The following is a 22,959-nucleotide window of genomic DNA, read 5'->3' on the forward strand; positions in this document are numbered from 1 at the left end:
CAGAGGTTCTCTTTGAAGTCCATGTCCACGGGCACCGATGGTGTAAGTCATTCTGGACAGAAAAGTGACCTGAGCAGCTCATTCATGTGGCTACACATCTGTTAAACTGCAGGATTTCCACTCTACAGGGTTTCTTTTCTAATACAAATAAATATGCAGGTGTGAGGAACAAGCAAACTACCAGACTCGCTCAGCACACTTTACCATGGCTATCAGCAGGTCCCTCAGTGAAGAGCAGTCAGGCCAGGAGAGGGATGAGGAACGCTACAAAAAATGGTTTTACATGTTCTTTATTTAAGTGAAACGACCAAGTGAAAGTAAAGTCTCACATTCCTGTCTGCTAAGCGGCTTTGTGCCTTGTAATACTAGTTAATACAGACAGTTACATCACGTACTGCAGTTTTATACCCTCAAGAATCTCACACTGATGCCAAACAGGTCGGTGTGGTGGGCAGGGGTTACAGCATTCACAGTAACTGCCAGAGAAGACAGCCATGTCAAACAGTTCCTAAGGATCTCGCATTTTACATTTTACAGCTGGATCACTGCAGAATAAAATAATTACACCATCATAGACCCATCACAAACATTAGCACAGGCAACACATTTGAGAGAGTAAAAAAATAATTGATGACATTCTCATCTGACCGAAAGCTAATCACAGCGGCGTGCTGTGGTGTTACACGCTTAATTCACCTCCCAGAGTTTCTAATTGTCTTTTACTCCTGATAAGACTTCACAAGGAGCCACATGAGCAATACAGTAATCAGGACAATCATGAAGTTGAGGAAAAGTTCTTGTGTGGATCGCTCCATTTTTCGGGAGGAACTGGGGGAGAGCAGCGGTCAGCAGGTAGAGCAAAGGGACAACGTCAGTGACTTCCCTGGGAGTTTCCGTGAGCTCAACCCTCAGGTCACAGGCTCTTTTAAGGAAAAAGAAAAATATGTGAAAAACAGATGCATGAAGGTGGTAGATTCAGCAGAGCTATTTATGTTGGTGTAAATAAACATTGTTTCAGTGGCTAGAAGTTAGTAAGCACTGAGGACACTAAAGAGTAAAAGCTATCTCTGGCAGCTTATCACCTTCTTTAATTTCCAGCATTTGACAAGGAGCATTCTCAGTGTCACCCCAAAATACATCACGCAGGGGTGAGCAGTCCTTGGAAATTAGAGCTGCTTGGTACAAGTATTTTCAAAGAAATAATGCCCAAACCCCCTTTACTACATTCAACAGATATACATTGTAAATATACTACCGTTTAAAGTTCTTTAAATTCCCATATTTGTTTGCATATTCTTATTGTTTTGAAATAAACTAGGTCCAAACTATTATTTTATAAAGAACGACTAATAAATCTGAATTATTTATGTTACCACTAAAAGTAAAAATAGAACCTAAGGTTAGACATTTTCATTTCTGAAGAACTTCATAAATTTTGTGAGTTAATCCAATGGATGAAATAACATTTTCTCTATCTTCTCCTAACTTTCCTGCACTTTCAAGCTGCTACAAATCTCTTACTTCAGAAATCCATACAAGTTGTATTTGGAAACTTTTCTGCTGATTATTGTTTTTATTTACTTTGTCACAGCAAGTTTTGAATTTTATATGCTTTTGGAGTTCATGCAGAGAAATGAGAATACTTTATCATGAGCATCATGCACAAATCCATCTGTATGCCACTTAAATAAAATGAAAACCTTTAAACAAATGAGTCATAAAGTCTAGACGAAGAATTTCAGCCACACAACTAAAATTTCAGCAGAGAAGTCAGATTAGGTTGTAACATCTATGGTGCAAACAAGAGAAGCCATGGGGACCACACCAGCATGAAGACAGAGAGTTTAAACAGAAACTGCTTTAGTTTGCAGTTTAAATATTAAAAGCCCGGTACATGCAGTTAACAAATTCCTACATTCCCAAGCTGTCTTGCCAGCCTGCTTCATCCTTGGACAAGAGAAAGTCTGACCTAATAAGTAAGCCAAGTTTTTTACCTTGAGGAGGCAAATGGAGCCCAGTGGTTCTGCCTCTGGACTTTGGGTCACTGTCGATATTATTTCTCTCCAAGCTCTGCCTATCTGCCACTTGGTCTGGATGCCCCGTCCCTGTGTGGGAACTAAAGAAGGCTGAGGGAGGAGAATAACAAGTGCATTGGCAACCCATGTGCTGACATCACCCCCAAAATATTTTAAAAGGGCTTAGCTGGGCTGCAGGGTTTGGTTAAGGCTGTTTACGCAGTGGGCTTTGTGGGACGATTTACTTGTTTTAGTTCTTCTGACACTGTGCTGTGCTAAGAGCAGAGATGTGTGCAGCTGTCGGGACTCCATGCGATTTTACAGATAATTTATTTTGGCTTGTTGGTGTCTTCACACCCCATGTGGGGAAAAGAAAAGGAAAGAGCGAGCCACTTGCAGATTTCAGGATGTCTCAAGATCATTTCCAGTGTATGGAGCCCTGTCTACACAGTTACCTACATACTACAGTCCCCATAGCTTCTCAAGTTCATATGCATTTAAAATAAAGTGAATAGGAACAAAAGTATTCTTTGCATTTAAATACAGACTACTGAAATCCAAGATCATTTGCTGGATAGGAAAGTTTGTGACTAGGAGGTCTGAAAAGCATGATCCTTTGCTTTAAAGAGCCACTGACTCACCTGCATTCTCTTCCCTCATTGATTTTCAGTGCTGATGTTAATGATCTATCTGCCTGAGCATACAGAGGCATCTTTCTGCCACCCTGCAGCGTTTCTTCCCAGAAAGCAGACTGCTCTGCAGCCTACATAGCTGTACTGCCCATGTCATCTTATCTTTGCCCAAGGATCTGCTACAACTTGCTAAATGGGTGAACAAAAAGAAATGGCCGTTTGTTTCCTTTGAATCCATAGAGCTGAAAGAGAGTCTCAGCAGAGCCATCTGGACTCTGCTGTGGGTTCCCCTGCTCAGAGCCTTTCCTTCAGTGAGCGATGCAAATATCTCTGCTGAAGTCAGAGACGTCACTTCTGCAACACGGTACTGCCAGATGGGCATAAGGATCCTGATCAGGTTTAAGTGCGTAAGGCTATCCACAACACTGGCCTTATTCTCACTGCCAAACAACACATGACATATAGGATGCAGATTATTTACTGGTTCCCGTGGCTTTTGCATTTATATTTGGGCATGCAAGGAGCCAGTGTAGCTCAGACTACGCCAGCTTGCTGTGACAGTGCCCCCTCCACCAGCTCCCAGGTTTCAGCCTTTGCACCAGCACTGGCATTCACATCACAGTGCAATGTCCCCACTGAAGGAGCCCACCTGGCTGGAAACCAACCAGATGAAAAACACAACAAAACAAATCGCTGTGAGTAACCAGGGGGGTGGAGGGACGGGTTGCCTGGATTTTGCTGGATGATCTCCCTAAATAGCCTCCTTATGCAATCACTGGAGGTAGGAGGGGGATCAGAAACACAGAAATCTTCCCTTTCATTGGGCTGACTCTCTTGCCACTGCCCTCCCAGGCACCCAGGCAGTGGGTTCAAAAAAGCCAACACACTGCGTGGGAGCCCTCTACTAAAATATACCAATGAAAGATCAAAGGCTTAACCCAAACTTCATTCAGGAGTCAGATGCCTCAGTAGGTTGGCAGGGTCCTACTGTAATGCATGCTCTGCTGGCTGTGCCACTAAAGCCCATCCTCTCAAGGAAAACTCGAGTAAACCTGTCCCACACTTACAGGGTATTTGGGAAATCCAGATTCAGAATGCTTCCCTACCACCTGTGGGAAGCAGGGTGTATGCCTGCCATGGACCTGCCCTCGGCTTCTCCCTTCCTTGGCAAGTTCCAAAGCAGAAATGTCTGGATTTCTCATGCAGTGGCTGATCCATTTCACCTCATCATATAAATATCCACTAGAAAAAGTGTGAAACATTTGAGTGCTGTTGATCCTTATTATTAAATGTTGCGTATCAGCACCCAAATGTTCCTCTTGGGCTGTTCCTTTTGGACTCCTTGGGGTTTATTTTACTTTCTGCTAACACAAAACTCAGAACATATCTGTGTTTAACTGGAACCCCTCAGTTCTGGTCCCAAGGCCTGTATCTGCATTTCCACACTGACAGGAGCCCCTTTCTGCTGTGTCCCATCTCATCTTCTTCATCTTGGATGTCATTCATGACAGCTGGAAAACTTTCCTTCTTCAAAGTAGAGAAACAGCACCGTAAGTGTCATTAACCACCACACTCTATAAACGCACTAACTCCTGCATACCTTTCCTTTCTCTCTACAGGTACAGATGTTTCCCTCATTTTTATGCTGAGGACCTTACAGGAGACCATGGAAGAGCTTATAGGATCACAAGAATTCATTAGTGGACCAGAACAAAGGTTCACCTAACCCAGCATACCAGCTGGTACGGGAATCCGGGGAAAGGATACAGAAACAGAGTAATTGTAACATGATCTTTGCCTGACTATCCTCCAGTTTCTTGGATTCAGCGTGTTGGGATTGCTAGATCTGGACTACAAACAGGGCTGGGTTTATGGGTCCCTCTTGCTCTCATGGTCAGGTTGTTCCTTCAATAAGAGGCTCTGTTCCTGCAGCTGTGATAGCTCGTTCTGTGAATAGCTCTAGACCAGGGAACTTGTTCGTAATTCAGCTTCTCTACACAACATCCTGCATACTTTCAGCATTACCAAAATGAAATAGCAAATTAAAATATTCCATACATTAGAGAAAGTAACTTTTCCCCACTTATCAGCAGTTTAAAGGCAGCTCATTTGCTAGAACTGAAATCAACTAGCTAAGAAGCACTCTTTGATTGACAGAGCTAGTCCCTAGTAACTTTAGAAGAGGCAAACTATGTTACATTTACATGTGATGTCATCAGATAGAATATATATGTACACACATAGAAAGACTTGTGAAAAAAAAAAAAGGACTTAGCACTGAACAGGAGGCACCAATAAACATGCCCAGACTGTAGAATGTGCCTGGACGTTAAACTGAATATCCAACCAGACTTCAATAACCGTAGATAAGAGTCTGCAGTTGCCAGAGGCTGAAAATTCTGATGCGCCCCAACAAACCATACTGCTGCTGTTTATGAACAAAGACCTTAAAGGCCGTATCTTTAAAAGGATGGTTTATTTAACCAAGTGATTTAATATCAATGACAAAAGTAGAAAGGAGAATGAACTAGGTTATTTTACTTTAAATGCTAACCCAGATGTTAGTAACCCAGATATTTAGATACCATGTCAAATATTTTTCTTGTTGGCACTTTTATTTTTTCTTCTTTTTTTCTGACAGATCTGGATGTTCTCAGCTTTCACGTGGCCCATGCCAAAGCTCCCTCTTCATGCCTTGCATACTCAAACTTAAGGCTCTAGTCTATATTTAAAATTGCTATGACTATCTCAAGTTCTTCCCAGCCTACTAATCAAGTAGCACATAATCTTTCAAAGGTATTCTTAGATAATGAGAGCAGATTGTGTTAATGTTTGCTCTCATTATTAGCTTTTTCTCAAAGTGCAGTATATATAGTTTTAAATCTAATAATTGGTTCATTTTTAAATTGGCACCTACCCTCTAGTGCAATCACGCGTATCTTCTTAGAAGACCCACTTGAAGCACTGATGTTTTATCTGAACCCAAGTTTGCAGCAATGTACTGTACTTGTAATCACAGTATGTACTTCACACATAACTATCATGTGTCATTGTGGGAAATGAAGACATCCATCACTTAAAATTGCTGAGCAGGTCTTAATTATGGTGATTCACAGGACTTCCAAACAGATACCACCACTCCATGAAAAACTCCTGGGCAGAAGATATATGAAGGAGCCTAAACATTTTGGCACCTTGTTTTTAGGCTCCTGGCAGAATTCACAACAGCCAAAGCAGAATCCTACTTGCCAGGACAGTGTGAGCCTATTGTAGATGTCTGCTGTAGGGTCAGCCTCCCTACACTCCACAGAAACTACTGACTACTGGAAAAGGGATTTTTTGGAGGGGTGGGGGTGCTGGACTTGGTCAGATGGTAGAGGTTTATATTTTTAGCAGATGAACCTACCTGAATTCCCAAGATTGAGATCCACACTAGCCACGGAGTGAGTAGGCAGTTGCTTGAGTTAGCTGACAGAGAATACTGCAGGTCAAAGCAAGTCTTAAATGCTGCCATCATCTGGGAGGCAGGTACCTTTCCTGGGGCTGCAGAGAGACACCACAGTCTACTTAGACAGGTGGGTTCAGCCTTCCCTATAAGCCAAGCCTTTTCTTTTGAAAGCTAAGGGGGCTGGCACCATTGAGTTCCATCCTCAATGCAAGGAATAGGACTTTTCATCCTCCAAAGACAACAGTGCATGCTGTCCCTGCCCAAGAGGCCATCATCTATTATTTCTATGTACAGCTGCCTATCCAGCAGACCAGGAGAATCTGGCAGATTGTCCATATGATATTTGCATTAGCATCAGTATGTCCTTTTGGGCTCACTGAAGTGTGAAACATCCCAAAATGGGCAGAGACATCAGAAGAAGCAGATCAGCAGAAGCAAAGGAAAAATCATTAGATATTCAGAGCACCCAGTCACAAAAACAGTTGCCAACTGCTTTTGCGTGCATCTAACCCTTGCCAGGAAACTAGATGTTTTGAACAAATCCTCAGATGCCACAGACATCTTTTCTTCAAACCACAGCAAACTGTATTTCCATTTCCCCAGCAGGACCACTGGGATAGACACATGTGGAAGATGCAGATCTGGATCCAGGTCTGTTCTCCTTCAGGGCAGGTGGGCAAAGGACTGCATAATAACGGAGGGATGAGGCAGAGAGCCATCTTGCCCCTGCAGGTCTTCCAGCTCTCAGGGAGCTTCAGTGATGAAAAATGTAAGCACCTGTGGATAGTGTATCCAGGATGGATGTCAGCACAGTGAGGATCTTAAGGACTTACATTGTGGGTATGGAGAGCAAAGGTCTTACCCCATATTGTCGATGTTTGCTGCTCACCGATCTCATCCTTCTAGAAATCGCCAAAAACATTGGTGAATGAGACTTGTAAATTTAAATTATCACAGCACTCTCTCTTACAATCTTTCATTCATCTTTAGCTCTGCTTCATGCTGACCTGTTAGCAAGATCAGTTCTCAAAGGGAACACAATAAGGAATGGGTGGCAGGAGGGAATCATCATTGGTTTTTAGTGTCTGATGGGTGTGATTAATCTCTTCCAATTTCAAGCATCACACTACAAAGAAAGAGTTTTTCAACTGAAAGTTTACTTGACATAAAATAGACATTTACAGGTCTCTGGAACGTATTTAGATTTTTTATCTCCACAGTTACATAGGATGAATATGACCAGAAAACTCCAGAATAACAAGGAAAAAATGTTTTGGAGAAGATCACAATAACCAAAGTATGGACCACAAGTCACATGAACACTTATAATTGTGGCCAGATCATGGACTCTTGTTCCTTGTCAGAGTTCATTTATTGTTAGACTTGTTGTTATCATATTTTTATAAGGCTTATTTTATTGTTTTCATTTTTAGTTTTATTAATTTTAGATTTCTTTACACAACAAGCTTAGAGTCAGAAATTACCCCTCTCATTTCTATGCAACATTTTCAACTGGACAAAAACTGCAATACTGTGAGACAAACTACCAACACACATGGTAATGCAGTTAGACCAGTTAAGTATTTCCGACACAGAAAAGATCACGTGCAGCCCTGAACACAATGGGGAAAGAAGACAACTCAAAATTACTTCCGAGACACCACAAATAAGAGGTAAGACAAGAAGGGTAAAGAGAAGAAAACCCTCAATTTTAGTCTTTTATAGCTGGCTGCCTCCAAACTACTTTAAATGTCAAGTCAAGAGTGAAGATAACATCAATTCACCTGCAACAGCAGTGACCCAGTCACTTCAGGTACAATCAAGATAGTGAACAGCGTTTAGAAGATTAAATATCAGAGGTGAAAATGCAGAAATGCTGTATAAATTTAGGAAAAATTGATGTGTTTTACATCTCAGCTGGTATGTGCTTCCAGTTCTTCGGAAAGGAACTGAAATCTGGGACACAGCCTTCATCTTTCACTGGACTTTAAGGAAAGGCATTGAAAGGCAACTTCTCCTGGTGATACTAAACATCAGACCTTTGAGTTAATGAGTTCTCCTGGAAGACAGCAAAAAGCTGGCAATGTATTCAGAACTGTGTGCTGGGATATGCTCTCACCATGCTCTCTTGTCCAGCCAGTATGGGCAGAAGCTATGGAGAGGTTTTTGAGCTTTACCATCTTAAAGCTAATTTCAGCAGTCAGGGTCAAGGTCACAGAGGTGCTGATTACTGTGGCCATGCTCCTCCACGCTGTTAGAGGTTAAAATGCACTGCTGGCCCAAGCTGCAGTTTGAGCAGGCAAGTGCATATACATCTTTGTGACTATGGGCCCCTGCGTTGGCAACATCTTCAGGGCCAGAGCAGTCATGACTTTTGCAACATCAGTAAAAGCTCCTTAATGCAATGGATGTCATTTCTGGGTTTTATGTTCAGAAACACAATCAATCTTTTTTTTTTTTTTAGTTTATTTCTGAGTGGTGGAGGAAATTTCTGCGTGTGGTGGAGGAAAGACTTTGGTGCATCAGGATCAGAGGCACAGGCAGACAAGTGCAGCTTCCTGTACTCAGGCCTTAATGTTGCTGTTGCATCAAGACTGATTGATGTCCTTGTAGCTGTTGATGTGTCGAAAGGCTCCAGCAAAAGCTCTGGCCATCCTGCAACAGGAATGGACACAAAGCATCAGGGGTGGCTGTGAACTTACCCCCTTTTGTTTACAGCCTGGTAACTGGTTGTATAAGCAAAGGCAGGGTGCTTATCTCTGCAAAAAAAGGGCTGAGTTACTGTAGTTATTTGAGTAGGAGTTTGGCCATGAGCTGCCACTGATGCCAGGCAGGTTCTCCCCTTACTCTGCCCCAGAGTGAGATGTCTGTGGGCCCACAGCCCGGCTTAGTTCTGTAACATGAAAAGAAGTGAGTCTTTAATAAACTATGTCCTGGCACCATGTAGAAATACAATTTTTATCTCTGTGAACAACCATATCAGCACTACTGCTATGTGAGAAGCTTTCAGCTCTAGCTCATACAGCTGTCATGTAAGTTCTTAAATCTCTGGAGTCATTTAGAAGGCAGACAGTGAATACTCCCTGCGAGGAAGGTTTGCCTTTAGTTACTAGGTAGCCACCAGCTGTTGTGCCAACACAACACGGTGCTTTCAACCTACAGCATTTGTGTGGTTTTACAGGGCTGTGGGATGATGAACTTCTTTCTGAAAGCTCATAGTGCATCTCTGCCCCAGCGTGCAAGCTGCACAGCTACTCGCTGGCATGGACACCCTTACCCCAGGTGTGGTGTGTGGTCCTTCCTTCTCTATGGGACAAGATGCTTCATATTTACCACAGAACAACAAACAGATGCTATGGAGCAGGTGCTGCATTTCAAGTAAGCAGCACTATTTCTCCTCAGACAGGTAATATCCTGCCCAAATCTTCATGACAAAGCTATGGCAGTCACAGGGGAGTGTTTACCACTCCTGGTTGGTTTAACAACCCTGAAGGACAGGGACTACTGAAGAGAGTGCTGCAGCACAGCAGCCTGTGCATACACCATCTGAAAGTAGTGGAGGGAGAGCACTCCCTCTGTGTGCACCTGGGAAACAAATCCTGAGTACAACAAAGGAACAGCTCTGAAATTCTGTCTAAACCTTGACCAAACAGGGCTCTCAAATACCTCTAGGAAGCCAAATAGGCAGAAAATTCTGGGTGATGCTCTACGAGCATTCATTCCCTCCCATTCTCACCACTTTACAAACCAAACACCAACAGCAAACTCTTTGACAAACAGTGACGATCGGTTCAATTGAAAAAAGAAAAAACACCACGGTGAAACATCACCTCCTCCGGTAGAGGATCAGCAGGAAGTAACTGCTAGCACTGGACAGTACACATAGTCCAGCATCCACCGTGAGAAGACAGAGAGCCCACCCCTGGGAACATGGAAAGGAATTGGTGTCCTTCCCTAGGGACACTCCGAGCAGCGTGTGAACACAAACAGCAAGCTGAAACCATAGCCTGGAACCTGTCTGGAGGGTAAAAAAAAAAAAAAAAAGAAGACAGAAAGCACCTGCTTGCCCTGCTTCTGAAATTGTGAGGCTCAGAGGTGGATAAGAAGCAGCACATTTCCAGTAGGAACCACCAAAAGGAAGCATGGGATCTGCAAACAGGAGGTGTGGGGGTGAGCCCTGGGACCAGCCTATCACTGGGAGAGAGGAAACAACACTAAGCTGGGTATCAGAACCAGGAATATTGTTGAATTTACACATAAAGGAAGCTTATATCCATAAATGCTTCTTAGAATGAGCCCTGGTATAAGTGTAGTTTAGCAGCCACGAATTAGATACAAGTTTTTTTACAGTAGTTTGAGTTTCTGGAGTCTGTAGACAGGAACTCTCAGTTACTCAGGTGATACCTGGGACAGGAGGGAGCCAAGAAGACTAGAACACCTAATACTTTTGCAAGATTTAGATGTTCTCTACAAGCATAAATGGGGGGCAACGAATAATGAATAGATAAACTGCCAATAAACAGTACCTAAAACATTTCTCTGCTGGCTCACCACACCCACAAAGACCCTCTGCAGAGAGATGCTGACACTCACATTTCTGCTTTATTTATTGAACCAAACACAAAGCCAGTACTAATTAGTCACAGTCGGGCGAGAAAAGCCATCATCTTCATAATGAAACATTTTATTTCATGAGCCAAAACCAAATGAGAGACACCCTTCGGCACAAGCAGTATTGGTTTTATGAGTTTGAGGCAGTTGGCGGAGCTCTGGCATGATTAACACAGCATTTGTAGTGTTTATTTTTCAAATTGCCCACATAAAGCATTCCAACGATAGGCTGAGCTGGGTTTGTGTAACAGTACCAAATAATCATAGCAATCTAAATAAGTCGCTGATTCCTGAGAAAAGTATGAACTACAATAGCAAACATGGTCTTAAGTAGCCATGTTCTAATCAAATTTCCTTCCTACCCAAGTTTGTGTGGTGCTAGTCAGTCCATGAAGGACCTCATTCATCTCTGATTGAATTCAAGAGGAATCTGGTTTTAACCAGAGCCACACTGAGCCCTAAGCACATGGTGACATGGTTTTGTGTTTGTTAGGACACATAGAGCTAATAAGAGCTGGGGTGACATGATTGAGAGGGAAGGCAGAAGCAGATCCCCACTTGGCACTGCTTCGCCCTTCATCTTTGAGGTGTTTATACACAGCCAAAGAGAGTGAGTCTAGAGGTCTCTAATGACTTTATAATCACATAGGTCTTTGACCATGGGTGAGCAGAATGAAATCTGAAATGAACCTTGGCTTAAGATGATGCAGACCAGAGTTTTGTACCTAACTAATGAAAATGTAATTATTTCTCAGTGTCCTGTGCTGTTATGGAATAAATGAGAACTCAAGCTCAGATACTGTCAACAATCCAGCAACCCCCTCCCTTTCCAGGACCCAGATGTTTGCTCCAGGCTTGCAAATGCAGCTGAGCTTTAGTGACTGTCAGGATCTAACCCAGAAAAAAAAGGTTTGCACAGCCAAATTGTGGGACACCATAAACCAGTACCGTCAGTCTGGGCTCCCCTAGCACTTCTTTCCTCTTATCCGCATCCGATATAATTAGTCATTTGAAGGTTGCTCTCCCAAATGGTTTTACTAGACATATGTTTGCCAGGGCTCTTTGCAAGACAAGTGTTGAGAGTGAACAACAACTTTTAACAGGACTACTCGCCAGTAACACATTGGAAGCAAAGTCTTTTGACACTAGATATCTACAACACTAAGGTTAAGCTCTCTCTTTTGTTTGTGGTAAATATTCCTTGCCCTCTTCTTGTCTTATTATAGTAACCACACTTTGTGTGTCACTGATGAACAGTTACATCCATTTTTTGTTTCCTACAGAAATCAATTAACACATCTTGGCATGAGCAGATGGAGACTTTGTTACCTGAGGGTTTACAACTGCAGAGAGCAGCAAGTGAGCAGTGCACAGACACCTACGTGTATGCCCACAGACTTCAGTGTGACATGGCTAAGGGAAATAAAAACAAGGATATCCACTCCCTGCTCAGCTGTCATACCTTTCCTTGGGAGGATCATACCCTCTACCAACACGTTTTCTTTCATTCCCTTCTCTGAAACAGGAAACTACTTGGTTTACCTTCCCAGGGTTTGATTAGGAAACCACTAGTATCAAACCTGGGCTGTACCAAACCAGCTTTCTCTGGGTCAGGTCATGGACATAGTCCTTCAGCAGTGAACAGCTGACCTGCCAGCACACAGTTGGTGTTTGCAGCAGCTGGAGCCAGGCCTCCCCATCCTGCCTCCACCCTTGTGTGCAATGCTCTGTGCCAGCCATTTGGCACTGTGCAAGTTGCTCTGCTCCAAAGTGCTATGTTGAAAGCATTGGCTGAATGAACTTCTGGTATATGCCCCTCTGAAGTTTCTTCCCGTTCTTCTTGACTGGAATTGGTGTTATCTGCCATCTTCCAGATCTTTGTGGATCACAGGAGACACTTTCCAGATAGGACGTCTGGCTAAACCAGCAGCAAGCATGAATTCTTACTCCATCGTAACTCTTCCTAGTGAGAGAGGGTCAGGTTCACAGGTTAATAGACTCTTTGACTTGGCTTGGTAACATTAACAAAATCAGTATTTTGCCCACAGGACCTAGCAACTGTCTATAAGGTAACAGACCACTCAGGCTAGGTGACATTGACCTGTGTCAACCTTGACTAACATAAGTATCTCTTAATCCAGTAGGAACAGCCAGCTAATCGTGCTCTTATCCTCTGCAGAGCTCCTGTGGGGCTCGCTGCGCTTTGGAGAGTAGTGTCAGTCTGTGCCGGGTCAGACAAGAATCTTTTTAGTCCAGGAAACATTAGAGGGATGTTGCTTCATTAGCTTGAGCTAAAGTTCAGTTTTTCTGCTCTGACACACTGGCAGGGGTTATGTTGTTGATGATAACCTGGGCAAGCACAGCACACAAATCCTGCTAGTTCATGTTGTTTTCTATGTGCAGTCCTTGTAATAAGAAATTACTGGTTCTATGCCAATTATTTTCTGAGGTTTGTCAGCACGTGGTTTGTGTATGACCAGACTGAGAGAAGGGAAGGTGCTGGGGAAATGTCAGCCAAGGAGCAATGGAGAAGTGTGTGTGTGTAGAAGGTAGGATAGGATGCCAGGGACACTGTGAGCCAAGAACCTTGCTTGTTCCGCCCTCCCAGAGACATAACTGTGCATGCCCTTGCCTGCCCACTCTCTTCCAAGGCATTTGACTTGGAAAAAAAAAAGGTCTTGTTCTGGCAGTGCCCTAAGAAAGAGAGTGCATTAAACCTGGTTGCAAGGAAAAGTGGCCAAGCAGACGCCCATTCAAATTCAGGGAAACTGGTGATAGACAAGTTACAGTGTCTTAGAAAATGCTGTTGGGTCCAAAGTACTTAAAAAGAGGTTAGTAGCTCTCGGGAACCATGTCCAGCAGGCACAGGCGTGACCATGTCTGGAGACGCGTGCGGGGAACAGAGCTCTCTGTATCCAGCCACAAATATTTTTGAACAGGATTCACCCCACCACTTGGTCAGCAGTGGTACCTAAAACAAAATTTGCCATTATGCCTGTCCAGGGCTAGTACTTCAAGTCAGGTGAAACAGAGCCAAGTTTGGAAACATCAGGGATATGCATGCAATTTGGGGCAGAAAACTGTGAATAAAAGCACAACTGCGTAAATAACTGTTTTTTACCAATTAATCATAGAATCCCTTCTTCAGCAGAAATTCAGACTGTTGCAGATCTAAAATTATAGTGGCCAAGAGCACAAAAAGCCCATCCTAGTTGCAGTCTGCAGGAACTGTTTCTAAAATCACGGTTATTTTGCTACTTTTCTTCCCTGACAACAGTCCTCTGTTCTCAGCCCACAAACACTCAGCCCAGATCCAGGTTATCTTAATTGTTCAGGCTATGAATTTCATAAATGTCTTTGACACTTCAACAGACACATGCCTGTAAAATAACAGTAACCTGAGTAAGAAATATTGCTGATTCCACCTACAAATCTAACCTTGGATTTGTGTTGCGAACTCAGTACTGCATGTCCTGCACAAAACACACCACAGAAGCCATGCAGAAGGTGAAGAGTTTTCTGACCAGCCTTCTGAGTGCACAACAGAGATGAAAATTGCATCCTCAGCACCCACCCTGAGTGTCCCCATGGAGTATCCAGTACCCACCGAGTCCTGTCCCCATGGAGAAAGGAGAGTTGTCCTTCTGAAATAAACAACTCCTTTTTCAAGACTCAGTGCCCACCAGCTCCGCACTTCTGCTAGATTCACTAGTCTATACTTTTTATTGTCTTCATGATTTAGAAATTTCAGATTTCCATCCCAGGTTAGCAGGTTGCACATGACACAGTGAGCGAGGGAAAAGACATGTTGTATTATGCAATATGTCTCAGTCCCACCAGGTTTAGCGTAAAACCAAAAGTGTCTCCTGTAGGAGGGAAGCCCTTTGGCTGTGTCGTGATCTAAACATTTTGGACTGATGTGATGGCCTAGCTGTTACACCAATTTCTTTGACAGGAGATAGTTCCATAGCATGGGTTGATAATATCAGCTCAGTTTTAGCATCATTTTTAGGACAAAGCACAGCTTGCCACACCTCACCTTCATCTTCCCACATGGCTAGGTGCAGATCCTCATTTACTGTCTTGGTGAAACTTTAGCTAAGCTCTTTTTTTTTTTTTTTTTTGTAAAAAAAAAAGAAGTGGGAAAGGATTCATCTACCCACAAATTTGTCAGGCCTGTGTCTCTGCTGCTCTGTCCTCTTTTCAACAAAGCCCTCAGGCACACAGGGAGGGGTGGAGAGCCCTGAGATCCCAGGGATTTTTCCCCTGCCAGTATGCCCCTTGCTTCTGTGCTCCCCACTAGTCCCAGAGGTCCCACTGGTACTTGTTAAAAAACCAAAAAAACCACACACCCAGGACACATTTGTCTGAGCCCCATGGATGCTGTATCACATGGTGCCCACGCGTGGCTTGGGGCAGTGTGATGCCAGGACCCTTCACCAGAGGCAGTTTGGATGCGATTGCCCCATTTTAAGAGGGAATGGAGCCCAGCCATGTGCCATGTGCCATGTGCCAGCTGGGCTGTGCCTCCTGCTCTCAGAGCAAAGGACTATCCAGGCCTGTTTTATTTAGTAGGAACAGCCACACAGGACTAACACCAAGCCAGGCTGTCCAGCCTCAGCACAGCCTGACCTGCCCTTGCTCATTTTACCTGCCCAGCTCCCCAAGTCTTCTCCCCTGGTAGACCTCACTGGTCCTCTACTTGGGTGCTTTCAGGCTGAGATATACAGCAAAGCACTGAACTGTGACTGGGAGAGCAGCAGCAGCTCTGCCCATCGGTGATGCAGGAGTTGGCCGGGCTGAGGCAGCCACAGCCGCACAGCGGAGGACGGGGGTCCCGGCAGAGGGGAACTGTGCTAGTGACAGTGCAGCAGGGAAACAGCTGTTCCTCTTGCAGTCCATGAAATATTTACAAAATAAACTTCTGGAATGTGCTAAGGATGTTTAATAGAACATCTCCTCCTGGGATTAATGAAGCACTAGAAGAGCTATAAGGTCTCACAGTCCTGTCACAAAGAGTGGCTCTGAAGGAAAGCCACTGCTCTCTTTGACTGCTTCTATTTGTAGTACATAGACAGGTAGTCAAGAAGCCTGTTGTGCCAAGCACTGTTCAGACACAGGATCAGCTGTGGACACATGTGCAGACCTGGGGAAATAGGTGCTGAACCCAGCCAGGTCTCACCACTCTCTCAGAAGGACAGACAGAGGTTTGTCCTTGCTGGGGAAATCATTAGGGACTTGAGTGCTACTGACGTTAGTACATCCATGCAAACTATAAGAGCATTCCTTCTTCCTACGCTGGACCGTGGATTTGTCCAGCCTGCGTGCGATGTTCAGATTTAATATCCACTTCCCAGCACAGGCAGAGAAGAGACTCACAGCTGAGGCACCTGGAGGAGCAGAAGATGGAGCACATCATGGCTTCAACATCATAGAATCACATAATCATAGAATTCTTTTGGTTGGAAGAGACTCTCAAGATCACTGAGTCCAACTGTTAACATAACACTGTCACTAAACCATGTCTCTAAGAACCTCACCTACACATCTTTAAAACACCTCCAGGAATGGTGACTCAACCACTTCCCTGGGCAGCCTGTTCCAATGTCTGACAACCCTTTCCATGAAGAAATTGTTCCTGATGTCCAAACTAAATCTCCCCTGGTGTAACCTGAGGCCATTTCCTCTTGTCCTACTACTTGATACTAGGGAGAAGAGATCTATCCCCTCCTTGCTACAACCTCCTCTCAGGTAGTTGTAGAGAGCCATAAGGTCTCCCCTCAGCCTCCTTTTTCTCGAGACTAAACAGCCCCAGCTCCCTCAGACACCAATAGACTTGTGCTGCACATCCCCATGGTCTGTGTCACTGTGGTGCACAGCAAACAGCACCACTGGGCTGAGCACAGACAGAGCACCGTCCCGGTGCCAGTGCTCACGCTACCGACATGCCAGCTCACCAGAGGAAGGTGTTCAGTAATCCAAATGTGGTTGCAGTGCCCCTTGGAAGTAGCATGCAAACAGAACCCTGGGGAATTGCCCAGTACACAAGGAGCCTATGCTGTGATTTCATGGTGATGTAAAAGTCAAAAACTAGTTAGGCAAGTTCAGGGAGCCAAACTATGGGAATCTTATGGCATTTTCCTACTTGCAAGGTAGGCACACCAATGTATATCTGAGCAGGCAAATCATTAACAGCTCCTCTCCTAATTTCAAGTGTTCATAAAGGGTTGCATGTTATAGAGGTGGAAACTTGTGCTAGGAGGCACACAGATACGGCACCACAGGAATATCCTGGCTTCTGCCACAGAAAGCTAATGCGAGTGACAACCCCAACTTTGAAAACCAAAAAGCCAGTCCCCACCAGCCATTCAGCCTTGCTAGTATATTACAACCTAAAACCAGCTTGGTGGCAGGAAGGCAATAAGTGGAGGCAGGACCATGTGCTTTTATGGCTTTCACCTGGGCATAGTACGTCCCAGATTTCCTCATTCTGCGTAATCTCTGCTACCAGAAAATGTCAGGAGCACTAAATTGGCTGCACTGGGATTTGGATGCACCATTTAATATCAGAAACAGTTTCTCTAAACTTTTGGTAAAGACTATTTTTTTAACACTGTTCTATATCGCTGAAAACCATTTGAGCTAAGAAAGCCCTGGAGAAAATGGCTGACAACTAGAATGAAATTTTAAAATGTCTCTTCTCCCATCTCCCTCTTGGTGGAACTGGGGAAGAATTGTTTGCAGTTTGTTTCTCAATACCTTCATGAGAACTTTTTGCTGAGGTGATGAATATTTACATGAATTCATCTGATCTGTAAGTACTATACTTCTTAGATTTCCTATAATATATTCATGGGCAAATGGGAAAATTTCAGTAGAGATGCAGTTAATGTTTACTGCAAATTGCAGCTTCAGCATACTCAGGGAGAAACCACACAGCTGGCGAAATAGCCTCCCTCTAGGGCCTTATTTAAAACCCAGGAAAGCCAGAGAGACTTTTCTATGCCTTTTAGTTCAAACAATATTTATGCTGTCCATCTCTTTGACCTCCTATATTCTTGTAAAAATTGGACAGACCTGCAGGCCAAGACATCACAAAAAATGTAAACAATTTTCAGGTCTACTTATTTCATTTGGACAAAGAAATCTTTGAAATATGGTATTGGGTATTTTATTGCAAAGAGAAAGAGAAAAGCTTGGAACAATTATTTCTACAAAGAAAGAAGGTTCGGTGGGTTTTTTTTTTCTTTTTTTTTTTTTTTCATTCAAAAGCCTGTTATTCATTTCCTTTCTATACAAGTTCTTTGCTTTGAATTTCAAAGCTTCTAAATATCAGTAAAGCCCAAGCTATACTTTTTACATTTGATAAATGGCACACTGGAAAGCAGTTTGCAATAAATAGTTCATAGACAAGGAAACTGTTGCATTGGTTCTTCTTTATTGTTATAAAATTCCAGAGGAGAGAGAAGAAAAAAATATGAGAAAGACATATACAGAAAATCAGTGTGATATTTTCTTTGCTCACCTGTCTGTATAATTAAGATTTAGGGGTACACAGCTGGATGGGAATTGTGCAAGAATGACGAGGAGGCTAATTATAAATACACTCAAGTGGCTGCATCTGGGGTGTAGAAAAAGCACATACATCACACTAATTGTTTTACTGACCTTCTGTGCTTGATAAGTGGAACCTCTCTGTTAGACAACATAGGCCTGTGAGAAACTCTAAGGCACCTTATCACTGTGTCTGAGATTCCTGCTTTGTTGTGAGAAAAAGCGCAAGGCTGCACCTGCTCAAAGCCTTGAAATACAGGCGAGCTCAGCAGGCCCAGCGATCTTCTACCAGGGCTGAATTGCTGCAGTGCCTGAGTCACTTGTGTCACCTCTGCATGGCAGCTTAGGTGCTACTTTGGAGATCTGCCGGTGGAGAGGTAACTAAACTAAAACTTGCTCTTTGCAAATGCATTCGTGGCCTCTGGCTCTTCTTGAGACGTGCCTGCGTTGGTTCATGCAACAGCCAAAGTACATCTTCAGCCTGATGAGGTCAGTCTCTCTGAGATCCCCAGCAGTCAGTGGAGACAGAGGTTTAACTCAGCCTCTTTGGAAACCCCTCCATGGGGTCTCAGCCAGTGCAGGCCACCACGGGCAGGGAGGTGGTGGGCAGAAGGGTGGTGATAGGGCAGGTTGTTGCCTTGGCCCCAACCACCCCTGGTTGAGAAGGTCTAGCCTGCATCCCCTTGGGAATGCGGAAGGGGTTTCTTGAGTGTACCTTGTTGGTTCTGTTACCTGCCAAAGCCCTTTGTAGGGGCACAAGGCTCCCCGTGTGCCTGGCATGTTCAAAGAAAGAAGGGGCTTGCTGCAGTTTGGCTCTGTGCAGGTCTGGGAAAGCTCTGGTAAAGTCTGCAGAGGCCAGAAAAGCCAAGAAGAAATTCCTGAGAGTTCTGAAGGGCTAGGGCACATGTTTCTTAATACAGCTTGAGTTCTCCAACTTTCACAGGCCATCTGCTTCAGTCTCAGGTGGAGATGAATAGAAAAAGGACATCTGTGTGGGTACCTATAAAGATATTCAAATTTCTGGCTGCATTAGTCCAAAGATACAGACAAAGAGCTTTTCTTACCACTCTTTGAGATAGAGAAGAACTTGAAGCTAAGGCAGTCTATCACTTAACATATCTGTAACAAAATACTTGTATTGCGCATATACTTTTTGTACTGTAGATATCTCTGTAATGACCTAATGAAGCCTCTTTTAAAACTCTATTTGAAAATTATGTTTTTGAAAAGAAACATACCACCCACAAATTCCCTGCCCATGCTCTAGGTGGCAACTTTGATTTCCCTATTATATGAGTACTGTGGATCTTTTATATCTGCGGATTTGAGTCTCCTACCAGAGCTTTGGAGCTTGTCACAGACTATGGGTAGATAATCTGAAGCCCGTGGTGTTTTCGGAGAGTTAAAGGATAGATTTTGATAATTTATAGAGGGATGAAAGCTAATCCTCATAGACGCAGAATTCCAGGGATAGTATTTTGGCTTTTCAATTATTAGTGCTTGCTAGAGCAGCATTTAAAGTATTCTTTACAGCTTGCAGTTATATATATTCACACCATCCCTGTTCCAACATAGGCTTGAGGCTTGGCAGGTTTCCCAGACTGTTGTTGTGTGGTCTCAAACAACTGAGATACAACATACAGCCGGATCCCGCTGTTGACAACGTGGCCAGGGCAGCATAGTGTCACCACTGCCATGGCGCCTGGGGCTCTGAAGTTCCCCCTGTAGCCATCCTCGGCATGTGCATCCATCCCTGCCTCAGGGTATCTGTCAGCTCTTGCTTCAAAATCTCATTAAGGAATGGCTGGGCATTATCTGGTCCCAGAAGTAGTTGTTTGGATGAATTATTTCTACAGTGAGAACCCTGAAGTATAATGTTTCAGCTAAAGTTTGGTGCCCTTACTCTTCCAGGCACACAAAGAAAGAGAACATATTGAGAAGGATTAGGAGGATTAGATGACTCTTCACTGAGGGGTCTGGTTAAATTAATTCGCTGTCAAGTTCAGATGGAGAAAGCCCTTGTCTGGCTACCAAGAGGCAGCCCCAGAATGGACACAGCTGATGAAATCAGACTAAACAACAACAAAAACTCCGCAAGTAATCTGGGCCTGAAAAAATATCTCTTCACATAGAAGCAAGAGTGTCTTGAGACATTTTGAAAGTACTTTAATTATTCAGCAGAAGGAATATGGATGTGCAACTTGCCAGGTACTTGCAGCCAAGCAGACACTTAGGATTGCATTTAAATGCCCCACGGGTGGACACTTTCCCTTGAATGTCTTCTGAGAGCTGCACAACCATTTGAAGTTGGAGGACTTTGGGACAAGAGAAGAAAAGCTCTTTTCTGACTAGTGGCAAATAATTGTTAATAAAATCAATGTACAACTCTGGGAGGTGGCCATTCCGTGCACCCAGAGCCTGGCTCGGTGCTGAGCCATGCAAAAATGAGCAGCCAGGCTGTAGCATCCCATCAAGCGTTTAAGTGCATGTTTAGTTGTACATGAGTCAGCTGCTGGTTCCCAAATAGCTCTTCTCACTTAAAGCTGGATGCACTTGGAAGCTTTGCTGAATCAGGCTGCAGACAAATTGTCATGCAAACGTGTTATACTCAGATCATGACCTTCTTAATTAAAAGATGGATCTAGTCTTATTCTAGCCATTGGAGATTTGCCACTGACAAACAGAGAGGCTCTATGAAATCCAAGAAATATCAGGGAAATTAAAATACAGCTGAAGTGTAACCAGTGTCAACATTTTAAAAGCTCTTTTGATTTCATTAGCCAGAAACTGCATGTGTAGGCACTACGTGAAATGAGTACATAATGCTTGCTCTGTGGATAGTAGAGTGGTACTGTGCAGCATGGTCCTCAGAGCCAAAGAGAAGGAACATGACCCAGCAGTCTGGTCCCACTGTCTGTCAGATATTTAGCCAAGTCAGGCTAAGGACACCTCTTTACTGTCCTGACCTCTTCCTGGTCCCATAAGCCTTCTATGCCTCATGTTACAGTGATTGCTGAAAAACGTCCCCCACAAGCAGTGTTGGGAGATGCAAGCCTGGTCTTCTGTAGGCTGAGGGACCTGAATCCAGGTCTTCCATTTCCCAGGGAAATACTGTAGTCCTTTCACATTACACTACAGGCAGATAGCTGCACTGTAGCCACCAGTGAATTTAGTGAGGACCCTGCTCCTGGATGTGTGGGACACAGGTGCAGAGACCAATGTATGAGCCCCAGGGGAACCAGATGGGACCTCAGGAGACCTCCAAGTGAGATGTGGTGCCAACTGGTACTCCCTGTTAAGAACCTGTAGCCAAAAAGGATGGTGTTTGGCAATTGTGGGCAATGCGTAGGCACTTAATTTGGCGTGGCTTGGGCCTTTTGGAGGGATACCTTGGGTCTGTGGTGACTCAGTTCTGTCTCAGTGCCTCTTCAGATCCCGGTGATCCCACAGCTAGCATGCTGGGTTTAATTTTGGGATCACTGATCATTTTCCAACATATCTTCAATGTAATTCTTTGTTCAGAGACTTTCATTCTGGTGGTGGGTCGGTAAAGGAAGCTGTTGCATTTGGACCACTGCTTTGCCTGTTGTGGCATTGGTACCTGCTGGAAATGCTCCAGGAAGATGTCAGAAGTCAATTAAAGAGCAGTCTCTGAAGGCAAAGTGCTCCAGAAAAGCATGTAGAGAAAAGGCTCCCAGGAGTTCTCAATGAGCCTCAGCAGTCCTGCAGCCAGGCTGGCCTTATCAGAAGCAGGAGGTTGAATTTGCTACCAAAAAAGTCTGATCATGATCTCTAATTGATTTAACCCTTGCTAAGTTTTTTGCTAGTCTGGTTCTTTGGATTCTGTTGTTGTTTTGTTTGTTTGGTTTTTTTTCAATTGCTGTGATGTCTACTTCTGTGCCATCTTCTTTAACATCTCAGTAACAGAATTGCATGTTCTTCCAGATGGTGTATTGGTTGTGTTTTTCCATATCAGTATGGTGTGGCCAAAACAGGGGCCTGACATATATAGAAGTACACTAATCACGATATCATCAATATCAACTTGCCTTCAACCTGGATGCTAAAATAGTGTAATTAACAACAGCATGTAAGTATTTTGTAACACTGCAATGGCATAGCCAGGTGCCATTTTTAAAAAGTATGTAAACAAAGTGATCACCAAAGGGGCAAAGATGGCTGTAGTTGCACATCAGATGCACTCAAGTAACAAAAACTGCCAGAGAGATGACAAGAGAAGTGCAAGGGCCCACGAGTAGCTGGGACAAGAAGGACTGATAGCAAGACAAAAGAAAATAAGTAGTATCAGGAGCAGAGGAGACCTTCTGTTCCTTTTTGAAGGTGGGTAGTAGCATAAAAACATTAGGCATAAACAAGAAAAATCAGAGAAGAAAGAAGACCTCTTGAACTCTGAGTTCTCTTGCTGATGACCTTGACCTTGGTGATTATGAATGACCAGGACTGCAGCCAGCAGTGCACACTGTTAACTCCACGGTATTGTGTACTCACAGCTAACTTTGAGTATGGCTGTTAGGGACTAAGAGTTTTCTCTATATAGTGAGGATGCTTTACATGGTCTAAGAATGACCCATTAACAAGTGTGTTGCTAATGAATGAATTTAGCAAACAACTTCATTTTAGAGTTTAAAGTGGGTATGATTTGCTAGTCTTCTAAACATTCCCATTGATGGTCTCTAAT

General features: G+C 43.7%; 1 protein-coding gene across 1 annotated transcript; it reads right to left on the reverse strand.

Annotated features, from left to right (window-relative positions):
• Nucleotides 1-274: 274 nt before the first annotated feature.
• On the reverse strand, nt 275-2,131 carry SLN (sarcolipin). Its single transcript, XM_065854908.2, has 2 exons — nt 1,995-2,131; nt 275-922 (listed from the first exon to the last, which is right to left on the reverse strand). The coding sequence occupies exon 2, from the start codon at nt 813-815 to the stop codon at nt 720-722; it is 96 nt and encodes a 31-aa protein (XP_065710980.1). The 5' UTR covers nt 816-922; nt 1,995-2,131; the 3' UTR covers nt 275-719.
• Between the last annotated feature and the right edge of the window lie 20,828 nt (nt 2,132-22,959).

This window comes from Patagioenas fasciata, chromosome 1 (genome assembly GCF_037038585.1).
Source record: "Patagioenas fasciata isolate bPatFas1 chromosome 1, bPatFas1.hap1, whole genome shotgun sequence".
In the NCBI taxonomy this organism is placed as follows: Eukaryota; Metazoa; Chordata; class Aves; order Columbiformes; family Columbidae; genus Patagioenas; species Patagioenas fasciata.

Excerpts from the sequence above, each read along its gene's own strand:
- SLN (XM_065854908.2), bottom strand. The coding sequence starts at position 815 with ATGGAGCGATCCACACAAGAACTTTTCCTCAACTTCATGATTGTCCTG.